At 43.7% G+C, this 23,419-nt stretch overlaps 1 protein-coding gene across 5 annotated transcripts in view; it reads left to right on the forward strand.

Annotated features, from left to right (window-relative positions):
• The window catches only part of FGF13 (fibroblast growth factor 13), a 493,670-nt gene that overhangs the window by 282,587 nt on the left and 187,664 nt on the right, over positions 1-23,419 (forward strand). For 4 of the 5 annotated variants that reach the window (XM_047716160.1, XM_047716157.1, XM_047716159.1 and 1 more), the window contains exon 3: positions 20,303-20,470. The exons of the other annotated variant lie outside the window; for it this stretch is intronic. In XM_047716160.1, the coding sequence (XP_047572116.1) occupies positions 20,303-20,470 (168 nt within the window). The remainder of the gene's footprint in view (positions 1-20,302; positions 20,471-23,419) is intronic. 5 annotated transcript variants of the gene reach the window in all.

The raw sequence follows: 23,419 nt of genomic DNA on the forward strand, positions 1-23,419 counted from the left end.
AAATAGAGACTTACCTTATGACCCAGCGATTACATTCCTAGGTGTATACCCCAAAACACTGAAAACAGGAACACAAACAGATACTTGCAATCCGGTGTTTATTTCAGCATTATTCCTAATAGCCAAAAATTGGAAACCACCCAAGTGTCCATCAACAGATGAACGGATAAACAAAATGTGGTGTATCCATGGAGTGGAAGTTCTGATTCATGCCACAACATGGGTTAACCTTGAAAACATCATGTGACGTGAGACAAGCCAGACACTAAAGAATAAATATTGTGTCATTCCACTTAGGCACATTCGCAGAGACAGAAATGGGGGATGGGGAGGAGGAGAATGGGGAATTATGGCTGAAGGGTCACAGAGTTTCTGTTTGTGGTGATGAAAATTTTTTTGAACTAGATAGTGGTGATTGTTTCCCAGCACTGTGAAGGTAATTAGTGCCCTGAATTGTACACTTAAAAATGATTAACGTGGCAGGTATTGTGTTCCATATATTTTACCACAATAAAATAAATGAAGAAAGGAAACCTTTCCTAATTAAAAATAAAGTTACTCCAAAATGGTTACATTATTTAAAGTGAGGTTACTGTGTTTTCAAATCATCTTTTTCCCGCGAAGAAGAAAGCTAACCAAAAATGAACCTCTTCTAAGAATAGAAAATTTCTCATAAAAAAGAGGCTTTCATATTTCATACTTTGAATGACTTCGCTTCAAGTGGAAGAAATATTACTGACACTTCAGTCAAGTCCTACTCTAGAAAGTTCTCTTTTGTTGTAACACTTCTGAGGTGACGAATGCTAAATATTGAGATAATTGTTTTTCTTTATCATGGTAATCTTTGTAGAATGTGTGGAGATCCATCCTAATTACTCTGGTCCATCGCCACAGCCCGTTTCCTCAGTATTAACAGTCAAAACCTCACAGGCCGTGGCATTGCTGGGCTTCTCGAATCAGGACCTCACAAGGCCATAATCAGGGTGTTGGCTGGGCTACATTTCTCTCTGGAGGTCAGCGTCCTCTTCCAAACCTCTTGAGACTGTTTGGCAGACTTCAATTGTTTGTGGCTACAGGACTGAAGTCCCCATTTTCTTGCTGGCTATCATCTGGGGGCCATTCTCAGACTCTAGAGATGGCCCAGTGCTCCTTGCCATGAGGCCCCCTCCTAAAGCTGTTCACACGGCAGCTTATTTTCTTTAAGATTTTATTTATTTATCTGTCAGAGAGAGAGAGAGAATACAAGCAGGGGGAGCAGCAGGCAGAGGGAGAAGCAGGCTTCCCACTGAGCAGGGAGGCCAATGTGGGACTCGATCCCAGAACCCAGGGATCATGACCAGAGCGGAAGGCAGATGCTTAACCCACTGAGCCACCCGGGCATCCCAGCAGCTTATGTTTTCAAGACCAGCAAGTGAATCTCTCATTTTTAATGCTTTCACTTGATTAAGTCATTCCCCCCTCCATGATTAATCCCTTTTGATTAACATAATCAACTGATCTGGGACCTGATTTATATCTTTAAAACATTTTTTTTTAACTTCAGCATCTTCTGTTGGCTGAAAGTACATTACAGTTTTCACTCGCATTTTAAGGGAGGGGATTAAACAAAGGTGTAACTCATTGGTGGTCGCATTGGCGCCACATGGAGTTGTCACCCAGCATTAGTAGTAAACAGGGAGAAGAAGGATTATTCTTTCAGTGAAACACCAATGTGGCTAAGTCCAAGTTTGGTTGCAGAAATGGGCAAGTGGTACTTTTACGTCTCCCAGCTTTCCATGGTGTGTGTTTGCATGAGTCAGGGTTCTCCAGAGAAACAGAAACAATAGGATTTATTTGTTAATTATAAGGAATTAGCTCTCATAATGATGGAGGCTGGCAAGTCGTAAGGTCTACAGGGTGAGTCAGGAGGCTGGACACCCAAGAGAGAGAATGGATCAATTCCAGTCTGTGTCCTAAAGCCTGAGAACCAGGAAAACCGATGGTGTAGCATACGTCCAAAGGCCTGCGGACGTGAGACCAAGGAAGAGCCAGTGTTTCATTTTGAGTCTGGAGGCAGGAATGAAGCTGAATACTCACTTCAGCGGTCATCAGGCAGAAGGAGTTCTCCTATACGATGGGAAGGTCAGCCTTTCTGTTCTGTTCAGGCCTTCAACTGACTGAGTGAGGCCCACCCATGTTCGGGAGTGTAATCTTTACTCAGTCTACCAGTTCAAATGTTAATCCCATTTCAAAAATGTCTTCATAGAAATACAATAATGTTTGGCCAAGTATCTGGGCACCCTGTGGCCCAATCAAGTTGACACATAAAATCAACCATTGCAGTATTCTTCAATGATCGATCACATACCGTTTTCCCAGACAAGTGGGATTGATCCAGTTATCATGGCAATAGGACATATCCAGTTCCAGATTTTTCCAGAAACCTGAGTCGAGGCTGAGGCTGAGGGGTGTTCCCCAGTTTGTCCCCAGCAGCCATTGCTGGAGCACTTTACAAGTCTGGTTAATGTATTTTAGTCTGCATGCCTCCAGAGAGCTTTTGAGAGAAGAGAAGTGAGTGGCACTTGCTCAGGAGCAAAGAGACAAAGTTGAAGCCAGGAACACAGGCAGGAGGCCTTCCTTTCCTGGGGATTTCCAGTGAGGCATGCCTAATCATTGCAACCACCCTAAATATGGATATCAGAAAGAGAATCATGTTCCTTTTTTGCTCACCAGAAATCTGGTAAGGGACTCCCAAAGTGCCCTATGGAACAGAGGGAAATATAAAGAAATAGCCTACAGAAAAAAGTTGGCACCCCAAAGTAGCATGTGGGTCAGCCCAAGATTTTCCCCACTTCCTAAATCTGAGTGTGACATACCCTGCCCTCAGCCCAAAGGTTTTATCTAGGTTGCCATGGTTTGACCTACGGATCTCTTTGCCAACTGGGAACTGACTCAAGGGTATTGTCTCAAAGCCTCTGAGACTATCTCCCATGCATTAAGCTGATGTTTGGAAGTTGTCCCTTAAGCATGTGTTATGCAAAGACTTTGGGAGAGAAGAGAGGAAAAACCTGCTCTTAGACAACTTTTAAACATTGCTGATTGTGATTCTTCTGCATCTTGTAGGACCTCTAAAGGTGCCTCTTCCACCAGCCAGTAGTTAGATGGCTCATTGGCTGGGAGAGTTTTTATGTAGAACGTTTTGCCCTGACTTTGTTGTGTGCATTCTTGAGCTCTCCTTAACTCCACATTTTTGAGAAAGCAGAGGGCCATCTTCAGAATGATCACCAGGAAATGGTTCCACTCCCCAGCTGACATTTTTCAAGCTTATGAAGGGTGGCATGGTTTAATTTCTTAGTGATACCAACAGGCACTCCTCAAGTGACAAGGGTTCTTGGCGTGAGTCTAAGTAATGCATATATTAGAGGCATTTTGGAGGGGACGAAGTGGTAGACAGGCCATCAGAAACGACAGGGAGGTCAGGTTTGGGAAGCTTGTGCTGCCTCCCATGACGTATACTGTGTTCCAGGGCAGTCTAAGAGGAATTAAACCACAGCTGCATTTACGCCTTGCATTAATGTTCCTGTCCCCTCCGTCCCCCCACCCTGTATGACTTGTATTTATCCCTCTCCATCCCTTTCTTGCTGCTTTGAAATGGGACTTTCAACTGAGCTTCCTCTGGGACTATGAGAACCTCATCAACAGCTAGAGATTTCTGTGGCAGCAGCAGATTTATTACTTTTTAAATTATTTTCATAGTTTTTTTTTTTTTATTGAAGCATAGTTAACACACAATGCTTTATTGGTTTCGGGTGTACGACATAGTGGTTCATCAAGTCTATATGTTACGCTGGGCTCACCACAAGCATAGCTACCATCTGTCCCCATGCAACACTACTACAATACCATTGCCCATATTCCCTATACCCTACCTTTCATCTCTGTGACTTACGTATTCCCTAACTGGAAGACAGTACCTCCCACTCCCCCTCACCCATTTTGCCCATTCCCCTGCCACCTCCATTTTGGCAATCATCAGTTTGTTCTCTGTGTTCATGGGTCTGTTAACAGAAGGTTTTTTTTCTAAGGTTTTATTTATTTATTTGAGAGAGAGAAGAATCAGTGTGGAGAGGAAGAGGGAGGGGGAGAAGCAGACTCCCCACTGAGCAGGGAACCCAATGTTGGGCTCGATCCCAGAACCCTGAGATCATGATATGAGCTGAAGGCAGACATTTAACCAACCGAGCCACCCCAGTGTCCCAGCAGAAGGTTTTTAAATTAACATGGTGGCCCACTTCTTCCATCTGTGGAGGGGCAAGCCAGCACTCATGTTTCCCATCCTTTCTGTCTCTTCTTTTCCTTATTCCTCCCTCCTGTTTTTCCTGTCCTATGAGTAGAAGTCTCCTGGTACTGTCCCTGTCCACAAAAAACAGTGGTTATCATCGTGAGCCAAATTGGACAATAGACTTTGACTTTCTTGTAAAGGTTTTAGGACTTGTCCAATACTCTAGAAGCTGTGATTCTAAGTATTCACAAATATTGATGGCATTTTCAGGGAGTGGGGGACACTTTTTCTCTCTCTGTCCAGGTTGGGAACAAATTAAGAAACAAGTCAAAAGAGAAAGGCATATGAAGAACAAAATATCATCTTTATTCTAAATAAATCTGACCCCGGGAGATGAGGTTTTTATCTGTGAAGAGGTGGACATTCTAGTAATGAACCCCATAATTAGATGAATGTACTCAGCTGCGGGCAGCTCTGGACCATAACAGAATCCCATCTTACTCTACAGTCCTTCACCTGGCATGGACCTCTACCTGCAGAACTGAAGACATACAGGAGCAGAGCAGAATGCATGCTGTCTGTGTTGAGCTGTCTCCCCAGGAGAAAGGAAAAAGGAAAGGGCTAGGCTAGGGCTGCTAGTTTGTCTTTTAAAACCTCACCACTACCCCATCCAGGAAAAAGTGAGTGATGGGGCAGAGAGAAGCCATCAGGGTTATGGTAGTGAGCTTCCTGTTGAAGAAAATACCAAGAAGACCCAAGAACCTCTCCAATCCCACCCTGACCTAAAGCAGTGAAAAGACCTTAAAGATCCTCTGGTCCATTCCATTTGAGGAAATCTAGACCTACACAGATGGGTCTTAGATAGCAAGAGGAGGCTCCTAGGCTGGGCTAGGAGTCCAGGCACCCAAGTTCTGAGGTTGTTTGCCCATCAGTCCTCTCCTCCAGTAGCACCAGAAGTGTTAGGCTTGTTTGGTGGCATCTTTGACATAATGACAGAAGGAAAATAGGTTTATAGAAGAGAAACAAGAATGGCGTGAAGGATCAAGGGACTTGATTTCTCAAGAATGTTTATTTGCAAGCTGCCCGTCACCATCTCCACCACCGCCATGAATACTCTCCTGCAATGTCAATGTTTGCTGGTATGTACTTGACCATATTCTGTAGAGATGCATTTAATCCAATGAGATACTGCAGGGGAGAGCTCAGGGTAAGATGGTGTCCCTCCAAGGTCTGAAGAGCAGAATTAGCTAGTCCACAGTCAATATTTTCCCTCTGGCAGCTGTAGAGTCCATGGAATTACCATTAGCCAAAGGGATCTGTATTAATAGTGTTGTTAGATGTTGCGTACTGTTAGATATAAGTTTTTTTTTAATTCATTTTTTATTGAAGTGTATGTGACACACAGTGTTTTATTAGTGTCAGGTGTACAATGTAGTGACTCAACAATTCTGTGATAAGGGTAGTGCTCGCTGGAATAAGGGTAGTCGCTCTTTGTCACCACACGGGGTTACTAGAATATGACTGACTGCATTCCCTGTGCTATACTTTCCATCTCCTTGACTTATTTTATAACTGGAAGTTCATACCTCTTAATCCCCTCCCACTACTCTGCCTATCCCCCCACCCACCTCCCCTCTGGCAATTACCAGTTGCTCTGTATTTGAGTTCATTTTTTGTTTGTTTATTTGTTTTGGTTTTTAGCTTCCACCCATAAGTGAAATCATATGCTGTTTGTTTTTCTCTGACTGCCAGATTTCACTTCACATGATCCTTTCTAGGTCCATCCACGTCATTGCAAATGGCAAGATTTTATTCTCTTTTACGGTTGAGTAATATTACATATATATATATATATATGATATATGTATATCATATATATATGATATGTATATATGTAATCACTTCTTCTTTATTCTAGATAGAACTTCTGTTCGTAAGAGTCTATGTTCCTAGAATATGTACCCAGAATCCTTTCTGCCTACACCACTAAGTACTATGATCATCTCTTACCTAAATCAGAGTAGTGGCTTCCTCAGCAGTCTCTCTGCTTCTTCTCCCCTGAAATCCCTTCTGTACATGGCAGCAAAAGTGAGCTCTTGAACACCCAAGCCAGATCCCATCCCTCTTCTGCCTGAGACCAGGCCATGGCTCCCTGCCCCTTGGAATTCAAGCCAGTTATTACGGTGGCCTTCATGAGCAGGACTCCCATTCCTTTTCTGACCTCCTATCACTCCTCCCCTCCTTCTCTCAATTCAGCCACATTGGCCTTCATTTTCTACAAAAACAACAACTCGTGGTCCTCCCTCAGGGTCTTTGCATTTTGGATCCCTCTACTGAGAATGCTCTCCTCCTAGATATCTCCTTGGCTCACTGTGTCCCACACTTCATTTGGGCCTTTGCTCCAACGTCACATTCTCGGTGAGGCTGGGTTATACTCCAGGGACAGAAAGCTGACACGGCCGATGCTTACCCTGTAAAAGATTATATCTCACGTATGTGGGTCTAGCAGCAATTCAAAGCAGCTCTCTTCCCATGAGTGACTCAGGGACCCTTGGGGGACTCATCATTCTGATTTGCTTACTGTTTACCCCCCATCCAGATGTGTAAACTGCATGAGGGCAAGGGTTTGGGTCTACATTTTTTTTTCTACCTGCTATATACTGTATGCATTGACTAGTGATGCCTGGCTTAGAGTAGGTTCCCAATAAGTATTTGTTGAAAGAATATTGAAAGGTAATATTATGGAGGGAATAGAAAGTGAAAAGGCCATAGGAAGCATCTTTGTGCATATTTTTTCTTCTCAGGCTGAAAATAAAAATACATCAGTTCCATATATAATATTTGATTACTGTTATTTTTTTTAAAGATTTTATTTATTTACTGGACAGAGATCACAAGTAGACAGAGAGGCAGGCAGAGAGAGAGGGGGAGGCAGGCTCCCCACTGAGCAGAGAGCCTGATGCGGGGCTCGATCCCAGGACCCTGGGATCATGACCTGAGCTGAAGGCAGAGGCTTAACCCACTGAGCCACCCAGGCACCCCTTGATTACTGTTATTAAAATAGCTGTAGAAGGGTTTATGAGCTGTAAACTTGAGTTAGTTTTTCGGCATTAAACTTTGGATATCATATTAGTTTTCTATTTCCGCCGTGACAAATTATCACAGACTTAGCGGCTTAAGCAATGTAAGGTTTGTATCATGTAATTCTGTAGGTCAGAAGGGAGATGCACATCTCTGGGCCTTGGCATGGCTGCATGCCTTTCTGGAGGTTCTAAAGGAGGATCTGTCCCCTTGTTCTTTTGGGTTCTTAGCAGGGTTCAGTTCCTGGTAGCACGGAGATCCCAGTTTCCTGCTAGGTGGGTTCTACAGGCTTCTACAGGCTATGTGGATTCCTTAGCTCATGGCCTCCTTCCTCGGTATTGAAAGCCAGCAACAGTAGGTTGGGTCCTCTCATACTTTTAACCTGTCCTGCCCCTTCTTTTCCATTTCTCTGCCCTACTCTTCTGCCTCCTTTTGATCTTAAGAGCTCCTTTGACTCCCCTGGAACCACCTGGATAATCTAGGCTTCTCTCCATCTACACATCAACTGCTTAGCAACCTTAATTTCATCTGCTACTTTAAGGTGACGTAGTCACAGATTCCAGGGATTAGGATGTGGACATCTTGGAGGGGCCGTTATCCTGCCTACTTGGTGTATGAATGATTATCAGATAGGGTATTGCGAGTAAGAATATAGGCTGTAGAGACATGAAGACCTGGGTTTGAATCCCACTCTGCAGCTTGATAGCTGGGTTATCCCGGACGTGTTCCTTAACCTCTATGACATTGAGTTTCCTCTGTGGCAGGTGGGGACAATAAGGATACTTGTCTCGTGGGGTTGTTGTGGATGTTAGAAATGTATGTGACTCATTTCTGGGTGGCAGAGTGGGTTAAAGCCTCTGCTTTCGGCTCTGATCATGATCCCAGGGTCCTGGAATCGAGCCCTGTATTGGGCTCTCTGCTCAACAGGGAGCCTGCTTCCCCCACTCTCTCTCTGCCTGCCTCTCTGCCTACTTGTGATCTCTGTCAAATAAATAAAAAATCTTTAAAAAAAAAAAGAAATGTATAGGAAAGTGTGTAGTAGACATCAGGCACTCTATTTTACTCCTTTAAAAAATATACTGTGCGTACTCCTAATGTTTTAAATGTGAGCACCAGACCCAGCTTGGAGCCCCCGTCAGATGACCTTACTTTGAAAGGGATGGAGCACACTGAGTGCTCTTTTGTTAAAACCTTACTTACCCAGCTGGGTTTATAGGGAAGGAGGAGGAAGTTTAATCTAAGTGTTTATGATTCATTTACACCTAAATCATTAAATGCTATTTTAAGGACATTTGATGGCTTGAGGCTTTTAAAATAATTGTAATGCCTTCTTCTTAAACAGAAATGTTGCCAAGAGTAAACAAACTCAAATACCATGTGCTTCAAAATTCCTCTCAAACAAATTGAGAGTGGGTTCTAACCTGGCACGATATCTTCTCCCATCTGTAAATCCTACAGGGACAGCCCTCCTGAGAAGAAACACCAGCTCTATTTACTGAATGGGGAGTCAGAGACTATGGCAGGCGTGAGTGCAAAGAAAAGCACTCATTGAATAGGCATGTCGCTTTTTTAGAATTATTTCCTGGATCTCGGGGCTATTGTCATTGGGAACTTTGTTGTAATGCTTTCCATTAGCTAAAAATGTGCCTCTAAGGGGCCCCTGGGTGGCTCAGTCGATTAAGCGACTGTCTTCGGCTCAGGTCATGATCCTGGAGTTCCGGGACCGAGTCTGCATCAGGGTCCCTGCTCAGCAGGGAGTCGGCTTCTCCCTCTGACCCTCCCCCTTCTCATGCTCTCTCTCTCTCATTCTCTCTCTCAGATAAAGTCTTTTTAGAGTTAAAAAAAAATGTGCGTCTTACAGCCACCTAAGGGGTAAGAATTCTTCTACAGCATTTCCTGAAATTGTCAAGGACCCTTTGAACTTGCAGGCTAATGAAAATGACATTGCAGCTGGACTGAACTGACTGCCTTTTCATGAGCATGACTACGGTTTGTGACTAACTAGGGAGAGGAGGTAACCAGTGCATATTTTAAATGAAACAAGACCTGCCAGGACTCACATCTTCATCAACTGGAGGAGATTTTTCCTGCCTTCGTTCCTTGGGCCTTCTTTCTCCTTTACTGTTTTTCAAATCACAGGCACAGCCACACTCCGTAGAATGCCAGGTAGCACACAGCCGCGATGACATACACATTTTTTATTGTTTCTGAGAAGTGGTTTTTCTAGATCAGCCCAGATGTTGGTATTTGCTGTATGGTTCCTGCCGAAGGGTTAGTCATGACAGGCTGCTAATGGACTTGAGTGAACTTCTATCCATGTCACCTTGGTGGAAGGAGCATCCATAGGTGATAGAGGCATATGTGACCACAGAACACTAGCAAGAAGGGGAAATAAGGGAACCCTCTTTGCTTGAAAATAAGGGTACTATTCCCTGACTAAGAAAGTACAATGAGTTTGCTACTTAGATATCTTTTGGGGGGATATAGGGAGAGGTAGATGTGCATTTGATGGCATTCATCCCTCTCCCAGTCGTTATTTTCAAGCTGCATTACAATATTTCTTTTCAGTTATGATCACTAGGACCAAGGAATTCCTGGCTGTTAAGAGAGCCTGGAAAGTGGGGTTTCCTGAACTCTAAAGACATCCGCAGTGACTTGGAGCCACCATGAGATTCTAATCAGAGATTCGCTTTCAAAACATGAAATAAGAATGTGAGGGAGATAATGACAATGAGTAGGGCAGGACTCTTGAGGCACGCCATGGGAAGAAGTATGGTGTCGCTGAGCACATTTCGTAGGAGGACATGGGTGCTGTGCTTGAGAGTGTGTTCTCTTATATATTGGTGAAGAAACCCCAGTCATCTGAGATTTAATGCTCTAAAAATGGGAAAGACTGACAGGTGAAAATAGGCTTTCTATAGCCATTTAGCCTGTGCTGTTGCCCCAAAAGGTCTTAAGATCAAAAGCTGAGATTTCAGGCTGTTGCTGTGGGTGGCCATAACATCATTTTGTGAGCCCAAGCCAAACTCCTGGACTAATGTTTATTAAAAGCAAAGGCATTAAAAGCAAAGCCTCTGACAGATAGACACACACACAGGGCAAGGCTGGCTGGAACAAACATGCATCAGGCCATGAGTTACCTGGGAACCATCCCCTTAGCTTATTGTGTCTGAAGGGAAAGGCCACTTATTGAATGATGCCCTTTCCTCGCTATTTAGGCATGGAGGGAGAGGCAGAATTTGATGCAAAAGCAATGTCTGGCATCCGCAGTGCAGCCATCTTTACAGGCTGCCTAGAGATTCAGTCTCTCTCTTTTTAAAGATTTTATTTAAATATTTATTTATTTATTTATTTGACAGACAGAGATCACAAGTAGGCAGAGAGGCAGGCAGAGAGAGAGGAAGGGAAGCAGGCTCCCTGCTGAGCAGAGAGCCCAAGGCGGGGTTCGATCCCAGGACCCTGGGATCATGACCGGAGCCAAAGGCAGAGGCTTTAACCCACTGAGCCACCTAGGCGCCCCTCTTTTTTTTTTTTTTTAAGATTGTGTTTATTTGAGAGAGAGAGGGAGTGGGAGAGAGAATCTGAAGCAGACTCCACGCAGATCACGGAGACCAGCGCGGGGCTCGGTCCCACACCTGGTAGATCATGAGCTGAGCTGATACTAGGACTTGGACGCTCAACAGGCTGAGATACCGAGGCGCCCCTAGGGTTTCAGTCTTTAAGACACTGTGGCCAGAAGCACTCTGCTTTAAGAACAAGATGAGTGAGACCAAATAAAATGTTTCAGTGAATCCAGTCTCAATTAAACATTTTTGAGAAATGCCAGTGTCATTCTGGAAGAAATACCATTTGTCAGTTTACTGCTCTGTGAGGGGTACGGCCATTTTTTTTTTCCTCTTGTGGGCCAATCCCCCTATTTTGGTTAGAAAACTAAAACGAAGGTTGTGTGAAGCCTTATGGAGACTAGCAAGAATGTAGGTGGTTGACGTGTTTTGCTTGGAAAAGGCACCTCCTTGTTAACTTGAATTCCGCCTCAGTTGATACTCAGGGAGGACTTTGTGCATACAGAGTCCCTATCGAGGGCTAGGCGTTGTGCTGGTTTCTTCCACACACATCATCTCTTTTAATTCTTACAACAGCCCTGTTGACCACTGTGATTCAGTTTGGTTACCTGTAAAAGATGGAAACGGACAAGCTCAAGGTCATGGCAGAGGTGGCAGGGGTTTCCCGAGTCTCGAGCTCTTTCCTCTGTCCCATGGCAGAGTTGCCATGATTGTACATTGAAGTGCTGCCAGATTGTTTGGCTTCAGGAGAGAAGGGAACGAACCCAGACAGAGTCCCCACTGTGCACCAGCCACTGCTCTAGGTGTGTCTTGCCTTCAAGGTGCCCAGTGGTCACCTCAGAATGTTCTGTAAAGACAGATTCTGATTTTGTTGGTGTGAACTTGGCAAGGCTAAGAGTCTGCATTTCTAACAAGCTCCTATGTGATATGGGTACTGCTGGTTCAGGGCCCTCCTTTAAGAACAGCTAGGATTTGAAACCAGGACGGATTGATTGTAAGGCCTTTGTCATTACACCCTGCCACATGCCCTAAGGCTTTTGAAACTTACTCCTTGAGCGATCCATTTGTATTCCTTACTTAATTAAGGGGCCTAGCACTTGAAAGTCCTCCTTTCTTTAGAGCTCTTCCTTCTGTGCTCAGGAAAACATCTTCATAGTCAATCGTGCTTACACTTGTGGCTTTAATTTTTCTCTTGTTCCCTCAATTAGACACATTGGTTTGCCATCCAGCTGAACCTTAGAAACACCTGAGAAGCTTCTTAAGGCCTACCAAGACCCATACCCCACTATGAGACCAATTGAATGAGAATCTCTAGAGGTGAGCATTTTATAAAAGCTTCCCAGATGATTCTGATTCTGCAGCTAGGGTGGAGAACCCCTGAATTACAGGGTTCAAGGAAGCAATTTCTGGGAAACATAGCCCGAATTCCTTATTGTGTGTTGTCATAAAAGAAGGGCCAGCGTATTTAACCAATCACCAACAAAGTTCCCGATGAATTCTTGGCTCCATTTTGTTTTGTGACTGAGCTTAGACTGTACTATGGTTGAGACTGTAGCATATGTAAACTTTGAAATACTGTGTGGACCCCGAGGATGAGGAGCTGAGGAGGCAGGACTAGGGTATCGAGATGAAGCATCATGGGCTGGCTTCAGGCAAAGACACATGGTCTCACTAGCCCAAGACATGGACCTTGAGGGGCATTAATAAGAATAGAGCTTGGTTTGACTCAGTTCAACAAAACTGGCTGGTGAGAGAGTCATATCGAAAAAATCATACGAACAGAGGGCAGGGGTAGATTAACGCTATGGTAGAGTTGTGGACAAACCACCGTAGAACAAGCTCACACTGGAACGGGGCTGCTACGTGGGGATGTGGATGGCTGTACAATTTTGTTTGTGGCCACGCTGGGCTGAGATATGGAAAGAAATGGGAATAGTAAGATGACTGGAGGCCAGAGCCTGTTCTTCAAGGAGAAAAGAGCCCTTTTCACTGGGGATAGTGCAGAAAGGCTCACAACGCTAGCTGTGCCCTTGATTCAGCTGAGGAGCTTGGAAACCTACCAGGGCTCTGGCCCAGCCTGCAGATTCTGGTTGAATTGATCTGCTCTGGCACCATGGGTATCTTACTTTGTCAAAACTCCCCTGGTCCTGCTCCTGCTCCACCACAGCTGAGAACCGCTGGTTCAGACTGTGTTTGCACTGGGCTGAGGACAATGCAGTTGGCTGGGAGAGGCAAACCAACAGCTGGGGCTGTCGTTCTCCACATGTGGTCCTTAGCCAACAGGCACAGCCCTTAGGGACTTGTTAGAGATTCCAGCACTCATGCTCCAGCCCTGACCACCTCAATCAGAAACTCAGAGGGAGGGGGCCCAGCCGCCTGTGTCTCCACGAGCTTTCTAGAGGAGTACGACAGCTGTTTCAGTTTGGCTGGGACTTGGGCAGGGTGCATGGCAGGGGGATGCAAGGACATAAAGCTGGACAACATGCAAGGAACAGGCTGGTGTCAGCATCTTGAACTGTGCCATTGAGATGGGCAGCAAGGCCAGTAAGCTCAGGTGGAGTGTATTTCTCTGTGGTCTCGCTATTCTTTGTGTGCTCAGAATGGCAGCAGGGATAAACCAAAGGTCGTTCATGCAGGGGCACAGGACCTCCGAAGGCACGCTCTGCTCTGCTGGTGGCAGCTGCCTCTTTTCTTGTTAATGGACTTATTTCTGTCTTCAGTAGGAGGATGCATCCTCCCTGGTGACTTGGGCCTTTAGAAGATGGAAAGGCCAGGCTTTAAGAAAGCTCCCTGGATAAGGTCAGAGAGGGTTTCCCAGCCTGTCTTCTTACCTCTCACCCCTGCCAGGTCTTTGGTTGGCCGGGCCCCACCTGTTTTTCCCAACAGATCCTGAGGATGCTTGCCATTGGTGCTGCCCTGTGTCATCGTTCATGGGACAAAGCCTTTGCCTTAGGCTGAGTAATGACCCCACCAATGTGTAGCAGTCATGCTTTAGATCTCGCCAAAGACTTTCTGTTGCCTAGGTGATTGGCATGTTCCCCGGTGCATTTTCCTCTCTTTCTGGTCTGGACTGAGTGGGGTAGTATTCCTTACCCAAATGGAACAGCTGGGTCCCTGCAGGCCGCTGAGCATCTCCACGGGTCACAGTGGGACTTCCAGGATTGATGCTTATTCTTTACAAAGAGTTTTCTAAACTAGAGGGACTTTACCCATCCTCAAATCCAGCAATTCTCAGCTAAGGTGATTTTGCCTTCATCCTGCTAGGGAGAGGCATTTGGCAATATCTGGAGATGGTTCGGGTGATCACAACTTGGCTGGGGCAGGGTGGGGGAGGGTGCTCCTGACACCAGTGGAGTAGAGCCAGGAAAGCTGCTAAACATCCTTTGGTGCACAGAGCAGCCTCTCAAAACAAAGAATTATCTAGCCCCAAAGAAACTGGCCTAGGACCCATCACTTATTTTTGAAATGGGAAGTTTGAGGTTCAGAGGTGAAGTGGCATTCCAGAGGTCACCCAGAAGGTCCGTCATGAGACAGAGCCAGTGGGTGGGGGGGAGGGTTCTGGTTTACTAACTGCCACAGTGCCATGCTCAATGGTGTCATCTCTGTCCCAGACAGCCTTTCTTCCAAGGCTGCTACTGCTGTGTGCCTGCCAGTGGCCAGACAATGTGCGGGCAGAACCCCTTCCATTTATGAAGCCACCTTCTTAGTACACGCTTTCAGTGGAGGCATGATTATCCCCAGATCGGAGTGATCTTATGTGTGCAAAGCATTGTGGGCCATTAGGGAAAGCAAAGATGATGCCAAAAGACTGTTTCTTGCCCTCTGGGAACTTACATTCAAGTTGTGAAGGAAAGACATATATATGAAAATAATTATCAACCTAAGGTTTCAGTAAAAGCCGATAATGATAACCGAAAAGCTGTAGAGTGATAAAAGAGACAAATAATGTTCCTGCCTGAGAGAGCTTGTGTTCTTGTGGGGAGAGTGAGATGAGACACATGCATACGTGCATACGTACATGCATGCACTTAAAAATTACAGTTGTGGCAAGTACGGACCTACCTATGGTAGTTGAGAAGACATGTCTGAGGAGGTGACATTTAAGTAGAACCTGGAAGGACATAGAGCAGGAGTCATGGTGAACAACAAGTGTAAAGCCTTTAGGCAGGAAAAGGCTGCCATATTGTAGACACTAATGGAAGAATCTAGTGTGAGTAGGAAGAAGAGAGGCATTGATGGAATTGAGGAAAAGGGAAACTACCATGATAGAGAGTCCGCATTGCATTCTACCAGGAAAAGAACAAAACAGCTGGAACAAACAAAAAACTTAGGAGAAAGTCCTAATCATGGTTGAGAGGGCTGGATGGAGATGGGGGAGGTTGCCAAGAAAAAGGGAACTGAAATTTCTAGAAGGATTTTAAGGTTGTTTTTATGTTGATTATTAGTATTGGATTCTGTTAAGAGAATTACTTAAGTTACCCATTTACATTTACACCTGCCATCTTGATCGTATCTGCTGTAGCAGTAAAGCTTAAATATCATTACAGATAAGTAATAGACGGTTAGTCAGAAGGCAAAATGGAGGTCTTGAGGTAATACCCTGTGGCTGAATGTACTTTCAGCATGACAGGTGCTCAGTGACATGGAAGAGTAATTTGTTCCAATTACTCGATTTTCTTCTTACTTTTTTCTCGTTAAGCAAGGGCATTTGATAACATGTGTACTTTGCCACATTTTCTGATTCATAGGTATTTTATGTATTTGTTTCTTGGAGTCACTTATATCTGTCTAATAACTTTGATTGGTAGCTCCAATCATTTCATTTCCATAGCTCTGGTGATCTCAGGTTTGCTGTGATTTAAAATCATGTTTCATTAATTATGTTGAGTCATCTCTTGAAGAGTTCATTTTAAAGCAAAAAACAGCATCATCGAGTAATTGGGGGCTTGTTAACTGTTTCCAACTTGAAGCCAGCAAACCTCACAAATCCCAGCGGCCTGGTGAGGGAGCAGGTGCATACGTGGCATTATCTAAATGGTCTCCTAGGCTGTGTCTGGTTGCTTTTCCGTCTTTGAATGACGGAACTTTGTTGGAGGCAGGGGTGATCTTTTAAGCTAAGTCGTGTTGAAGAGTTTTTTAATATACAGCATTGGTGCAGAGTGGTCTTACTTTAGATTTGCTGGTAAACACACTGGAATCCTGGCTTCCAGGCTGGGCTTTTCCAGTAACTCTGTGACATGACAAGGTATGTCCCCTTCCTGAGCTTTATTTCCTTATGCTCTAAGGCAAAGAGTTTGCACTTAGTAATCTCTCAAGAAATTTTGTTTGGAATGACATGGAGGATGATGTTGGGGGTGTTTGTGATACTACTAAATATTTGTATTTATTGGTAAAAGTTACAGAGTAAAACAACTGGATTATTTTTAAAAATAGGGATAAATGTAGGTACATTACATTGGGATTATAGGTACATTACATTGGGATTTTTTTTTAAAGATTTTATTTGTTTATTTGACAGACAGAAATCACAAGTAGGCAGAGAGGCAGGCAGAGAGAGGGGGGGAAGCAGGCTCCCCACCAAGCAGAGAGCCTGATGCAGGGCTCGATCCCAGGACCCTGGGATCATGACCTGAGCTGAAGGCAGAGGCTTAAACCCACTGAGCCACCCAGGCGCCCCACATTGGGATTATTTTTTTTTTTTTATCAGTGATTCAGTTTTACTAGAGATCATTGCTTTCTCTATGTTTAGTTGTAAATGTGAATACTGTATCTCTGTGAACATGAGTAGCTTAGGCTTAGGTCATCAGGCTTAGACTTAAAGCCCCTTCCCTTGCCATAACTGCCCCCTCTTACCCCTGTCCTTGATCTTGGTGATTGCTGAGAGACCTAGAGGAGAGTGGGGCTGGTTTAGTGACAATCCAGTGATGCCGTTGGGAAACCCAATTCTTGATGCAGATTTGCCCACCCAAATGGTTAGTCAATAGAACACCTTTTATAACAGGCCCCAGTTCTTTCATAAATTGTGCTCATAACAATCAACCCTCTCCCCTAAAGTCACTTATTCTTGTTACTTCCATGTCTGAGTATGCCACCTGACAGTGTCTGCGTGTCTGGATGTGTGGATTTGCATGTGTGCACTTGTCTTCTCCCAACTCTTGACCATTCCTGTGGGACTTTGCAATCCCTAGGAGGCGGGCTGGGTGATCAAGGCCAAAGGCACTGACTATGTGGGTGCAATTTCCCAGAAGAGGCCTACCTTCCAGTAGCCATTGTCATGGGGCTCAGCAACCTTCCTCAAAATATGGGGTCTCATGGCCCAGAAATCAACCATGAGCCACTGTTACGGTCTTATTTGTCTGGAAGAGTCAAGTTGAGCCTCTGAAACTGGAGGAGGCTTCGTGAAAATCCATTGCCTCCCTAATCACCGGAGTCGTTTGTCTCCCTCCGAGATTGGATAAATCTATTGTTGGGGAGGGCAGCAGGAGTCATTGCATAAATGTGGACAAATGGCTCAAATGAACAGAAGGAGGAGTGATTTTTGGAGGATAGAGGTCACGTACAAGAAGGCAATGCACTAGAAGGAGAAAAATGGCAGAAAACATTGGACTAAGCCAAGGAAAGAAGAATTGCATTCTTTTTTCCTGTTTTGATGAGCTGGCTACTTTACAAGCCTCCTCTCCCTTTTACAGAACTAATATTCCTTGAAAGTTTTGCATCCTCATGCCTTTTTTAGAGAAGTTGAATTCAGGTGCCCATCTGCCCTAGCGCTTGGGTCCTGTTGGAAGTGTCCTGCCAATCCTGTTGCTGCCATTGCACATAGAGCCAATGTCCTAGCTGAGGGAGCCCTGGGAATAAATGAATTTGATATAATAGTTCTAATTTTTCATGTAGAATATCCTCAAGTTCAGAAATTTTATAGACCCAAGTGAGGTGTTTCCTATACAATATCACTTCTGGTTAAACAGTCCATAGTCTTTCTAGCTCTTGTTTCAATGTGACACCAAGCCATTGATAGATTGGCTTTTTTGTGCTTTTGCCTGAACTGACTGATGTTTAAGGTTGAGTAGAGACAGCCTGAGACCCAAAGCAAAGCCATTAACTCCCAGATGTTCACAATTTCTAAGGAAATGTTCTATGCCTGTGGTTATTACTCACATGGCTCCTTAAATGCTCTCATCTTGGCACCTTTTGCACTCGCTGAATTCAATTTTAAGAAAGAACAGGAGAGAGAATTTTGTGGAAAGCAATTATCCTGCACTTTTGTGACCTTCATGCTTTCCCCATCATGATGAATTTAGGGGCTGGTTCTTGTATCGGTCAGCATGTCCCTTTTATTAGAATTTTGTTGTATGTTACAGATAACCAGTTGTATCTAATTAAACAATAATGATGGCAGTGCAAGGCATTTTCTGGGAATTAATGACCAGCTGGGAAGAGCTGATGGCTAGAGAGTCAGCAGAAGGCTATTAGCTTCAGTTGGCCATTAATCTCCAACAATGCCCATTTGTGACGTCATTGTTGCTATTGAAAAATGAGAGTGGAAGACAATTTCCTGATGTTTATTGTGAGCTTCTGAATGATAGGTTCCCTGTGTATTATCAAAAAGTTATTCTTTTCTTCTTAACCAGCCAGTTGTCCTTTCCTCTTAAAATATGTTTCTTATACATAGTGCGTGAAAATGAAATTTCTTAGCTCCTAGATAACCATGGGAGTTTCTTTTTTTAAAGAGTTCCAAGTTTGGGAGGTTTTCTTTAAATATTTTGGATGGTAAAACCAGAATTGGTCTTCAGCTGTGATGCTGGAATTTGATAAGTGTCTGTATTATCCTAACTCTCTGCTCATAGCAGGAAATGGTTGCAAATGTTTTGAATAGCAGCTGTTGCTAGCAGAGATGTGCGTTTCACAACGAGATTCTATGGAGTTCTAGTCACATTCCTAGTAGATGAAGGGGACTCTCTGCCAGGAAAAACTGTGATGGTGTGCCTATATAATATTTTTGATTACTGGTGCTGAAGGCTAGAGGAAAATAGAGAGCTGGCTAAAATATTCATCACCTTCTTGCATAATTTAATGACTTATAAAGGAAGACAGCAGTTCCACATACAAGCCATCTATCAAGAACTTGTTCTGAACTCATAATGCTAATTTCAAAGTTTTGTTGGGTTTTCTACCATTTTTTTTTTACCCCAACATGAAAGAAAGTTCTTAAAAGGTCGTTAAAATCCCAGACAATGAGCTGGGAATGTTTTGCCAAACACAGAAGCTTCAGGTCCCACCGAATTTCTACCATAAGCTGTTTATATTTTATAAACACCACAGCGTTCTTCTGCCGATGGGAAAGTTGCTGGTGGTATCAGTCCTTCTAAATGCATGCTAAGTGTATGCATTTGGGGGTGTAGGATGAGTCAGCATGCCATTAATCACAGCTTTAGAAGGCACTGACTCACTCCTGGCAAAATGGAATGGCCTCATTGGGAAGGTTGTGAAAGAGAAAAAAATATCCATTCTGGGGTCAGTTCCCTGTTTCTGCAAATGCAGATCGAATTTGCACCCCCCAGCCCCTCTTGGTGGGAGGTTTTTAGGCTGAAGAGTGTTGCGGTGGGGACCCTTTCAAATCAGATCCCGTGTTTTTACAGGGATAAAGTGCTTAGACATTCACAGTCTTGCTTAGGAAATGCAGAAAGGGTCTGGAAAGAAAAGGCAAGCTGAGAGGGGCTGGGCATCTATCTAAGGCCAAATTTGGCGAACCAGGTCCCTCTCTCCCACCCTTCAACAAGGTAGGTCTTTGATCCAGATCTGCTGTTGGTTGTGAGGCTCACGACAATTTCTTGTCCTCATTAATGGGTCCTGAATATCTGAAATATATCTGCGACAGCCCCAGTTCTCTCTGAAAAGCAAAGATTAAAGAGCAGCGCCCTTGAATCTTCTGTCTGATTGGGTGTGTGTTGGGTTAAAGTCACCAAAGTCAAGTTCTCCCAGGGAGGAGACCACAGAAAGAGGCAACAGCAAATACACTGATAATTGGCGGACCTCAGCCAGTTCAGCCTGCCCGTATTTCTCCTATAGCTGCAATTGCAATGTGTGAGGGCTACTTGGTGTTTATTTAGGTACAATATGGTTATTGGTGTTAAAGCGTTTTATGGTACTTCTGGCACAGTTTCACACCCTTACCTTTTCCTTGTACTAGCAACAGAGGTCTGTAGAGTTGAGTACAGGGCTTTATTATTTTAAAGTCAGCCCCTAAAACTAACGTCAGCAAGCTAGTAAACGTTTTCCTTTGAAACTTTTCTTAGGAATGTTGTTTCTTTAGTCTTCCCCGGGAGTAGATGGGATTTAAGATGCTCGCTGCTTTCCTGAAGCTCTAACTTGAGTTCATTTTGTTGTGTGGTGACCACAGTTCTGGATGACGCCCCCCCTGGCACACAGGAGTACATTATGTTACGGCAAGATTCCATCCAATCTGCGGAATTAAAGAAAAAAGAGTCCCCCTTTCGTGCTAAGTGTCACGAAATCTTCTGCTGCCCGCTGAAGCAAGTACACCACAAAGAAAACACAGAGCCCGAAGGTTTGTGCCCAACGGACGCGTGTTTTTGCTTGTTTTCTCTTATTCTTCTTTCTTTCTCTTTCTTTTTGACTGTGCATTGCCCTCTGGTGTGCTGTGTGTCGTTCGGCCCCTGACAGAGTTAGGAGGCCCCTGGCTCGCCGGTGAATGTGTTATGCAGGCTCAGAAGGAACACTGTATAATACAGTCATCTTGGGCCCAGCGCGCACGGCCTCCTGCTTCCCACAGCGGAACCGGTCTCAGCTGCTGTCCTTCCGTTGCGCCGTTTTGGCTGCTAAAGTTGCTTGCTCCTGTGGCCAACATCTGGCCAAGTCTGTTCCCATCACTTGCATTCCTGAAACAGCAGTCAGCTGAGGAATGACACTTCTAAAGGGACATAATGAGAAGATGGTTCCAAATTCTCTGATTCTCCTCCACTTCATAAAGCTTCCGCATTGTGCTTGAAGAATGCTCATGGTCTACTTAGTCCGCTGAAGCAGGCCCTGACGTCCCATGTAATGCACGCCCAGTTGCACTTGGCCACAGTGAAATGCATGCCTCAAGGACATTCCTGAGTAGTTTGTTTTCCTTTGCAGCTCAAGTCCAGGTTTGGAAAATTCTACTTGCCACTACTTAAACCGAGATCAACAGCATGTGCATTATAACCCATGCTACAAACCTCTCTCTAAAGCAACTCGTCTGTCTAGAGAGAGTATTCAGACATTTCCCCCCACTTTTTTGCATATATCAACCAGGGACAAAATGTGGTCAGCTCTTTGCCATTTGTGTCCATTTCAGCTTCCTCACTTCCACATAGAGTTTTAAATGTTCGTTGGCAGAAAAGGAGACACATACATTTTTCAGTGTTCCATGTGTATTTCAGCCATAGAATAGAATATTTGCATTTGTTTCTACGCATGCTTTGGTATTCAAGCTGTCTAATTTGGGGGTGAGTTCTGATGTCAACAGTGAACTCATCTGGAGATGTAGATGGTGACCCTTCACAGTGAGTAAAATGAATATTTTGGTGGTTTGGTAGAGAGGATACTGACTTGAGCTCATGCTTCAGTAAAAAAAAACTTTCAACCAGTGACAATTACTTTACTCTTTATAATGCATTTCAACATTTTCTGCTTTCTTTTCTCTAAAATTACATATACTTGCAAATAAACACACACATGTGTAAAACCAGTGTCTGTGTTATAGATCTATAACATTGATGATATAGTCATATATATTAAGCATATATAACGTAACTGAACATATATGTTACAGATACTATGCTGTTTTTCTACTTGCACATAAGCCTAGAAAACAAAATTTGGTTGGAGGAAGAAAAGGAAGCAATTTAAGAAGCACCTGATTAAATTCAGTCAAGCAATCAGTTTAGAAAGTTACTTCAAATCATTTTAACAGTACTCAGATTTAAGAAAAATACAGTTGAATAACCTAAATTTACCCCCACCCCTTTTCTTATTACATACAATTTTGTCAAGATCTGTGAACTTTCAAAATATCCCTTGGAGCGTACCGTGTATACTGTTACAAATGTTTTCAGATAGGAAAAATTCTTTAGAGACTGGATAGCAGTAAAACTCCTCATATGAGGTTTGGATTGTTTTTAATCTGTCGTTTCATCTACATGTTGAGTGGCTGCCATCATGCTTAATGTCACTGTCATCGTTTTACCTGTATGCTTTGATGATGGGCATTGTCTTCTTTCAGACTGAAGATTTTCCTTATCTCGCTCTCCTTCCAGGTCCTCTGGAATAGTGAAGCTACTATTTCCTTCCTTGCTCCTATGGATTATTTGTAAATAGTGTTAGACTCCTTACAGGTTTTCCGGAATGCCATTTGAATAACACAGCTTACAATTTTGCTATACCCTGCTTCGTAAAAGGTCCCAGAAGTTAATGGGAAAACCAGACCTTGAAATGAAAACACTTGATCTCTGTACAAATTAACAGGATCCAGAAGATCCTAGACAGGGTGAAAACAGTGATTCTGTGAAAGAGATCTAGGATAAATAAGGAAAACGTATCGAGAAATTAACATGCTTACCTCATGTAGGATACCAAGGCTCGTCATTTCCAGGCAGTGAAGTAGCCACAGGTTTGGAAGGGTTCAGTGGTCATTCTGGCAACCTGGTAGATGTTGGCAAGATTGGTTTTTAAATGCTGTAGAGTCCAGTCTTTAGTTTTCTCTTAGAGCTGCTGTAACATGTTACTGCAGTTAGTAGAAATAAAAGGCCTCTTGATTACAAATAGAATCTTCATTCTAAACTATATCCACACTTGGAAACATTTTATTCTCATGTGAAGCATTTTGGAAGAGAGTTCCTTTCATGGTTTCTGGGCCAAAGCATGAGACCTTAACTGAACTTGGCCGTGGATGCCCGCCAGTTCCACCACATGTGAAGGCGATGGACAGGATGACCTCTTCTAATGAGGTGGTTTTGATAGAACTTCATTGAAATTTGGGAGGAAAATTAAAGTTTGAATTGGGTAAGTTTTAGAAGTGATGAAATTAGATCAAAGAGCTTTCGTGTGTATTATGATAAATCTGCAATTAATTTTCTTCTTACCGAAAGGATAAAAATTGACCAATTATTTTTATATTATTACAAACAAAGTCTTGATGTTCCATTTGATCAGTGGTGTCTTGGTGCGGGCCAGATTATCCCCATAGTTTATGACCGCCTGAGATTTGCTACAGATCATTTATTTACAGTTCACAGTCACCTGTCTTTTAAAAGGTATTTTTGGATCGTGTCTAGGGCCCTCAGAAGCCATGTGAAACAACACATTGGAGGATGGAACCATCCCACTGGCTTTTCAGGATGCACTAAAGCCATGTTACACTTTGCCAAAAGCAGGTTTCTATTTCTGAGCAGCCAATTCCAAAATAAGTTCTTTAATCTGTTCCAAATGCTTGTGATTTTCAGTGATATGATAATTTACATAAAAACCACTT

The sequence above is a fragment of the Lutra lutra genome, chromosome X (genome assembly GCF_902655055.1).
Source record: "Lutra lutra chromosome X, mLutLut1.2, whole genome shotgun sequence".
Classification (NCBI taxonomy): Eukaryota; Metazoa; Chordata; class Mammalia; order Carnivora; family Mustelidae; genus Lutra; species Lutra lutra.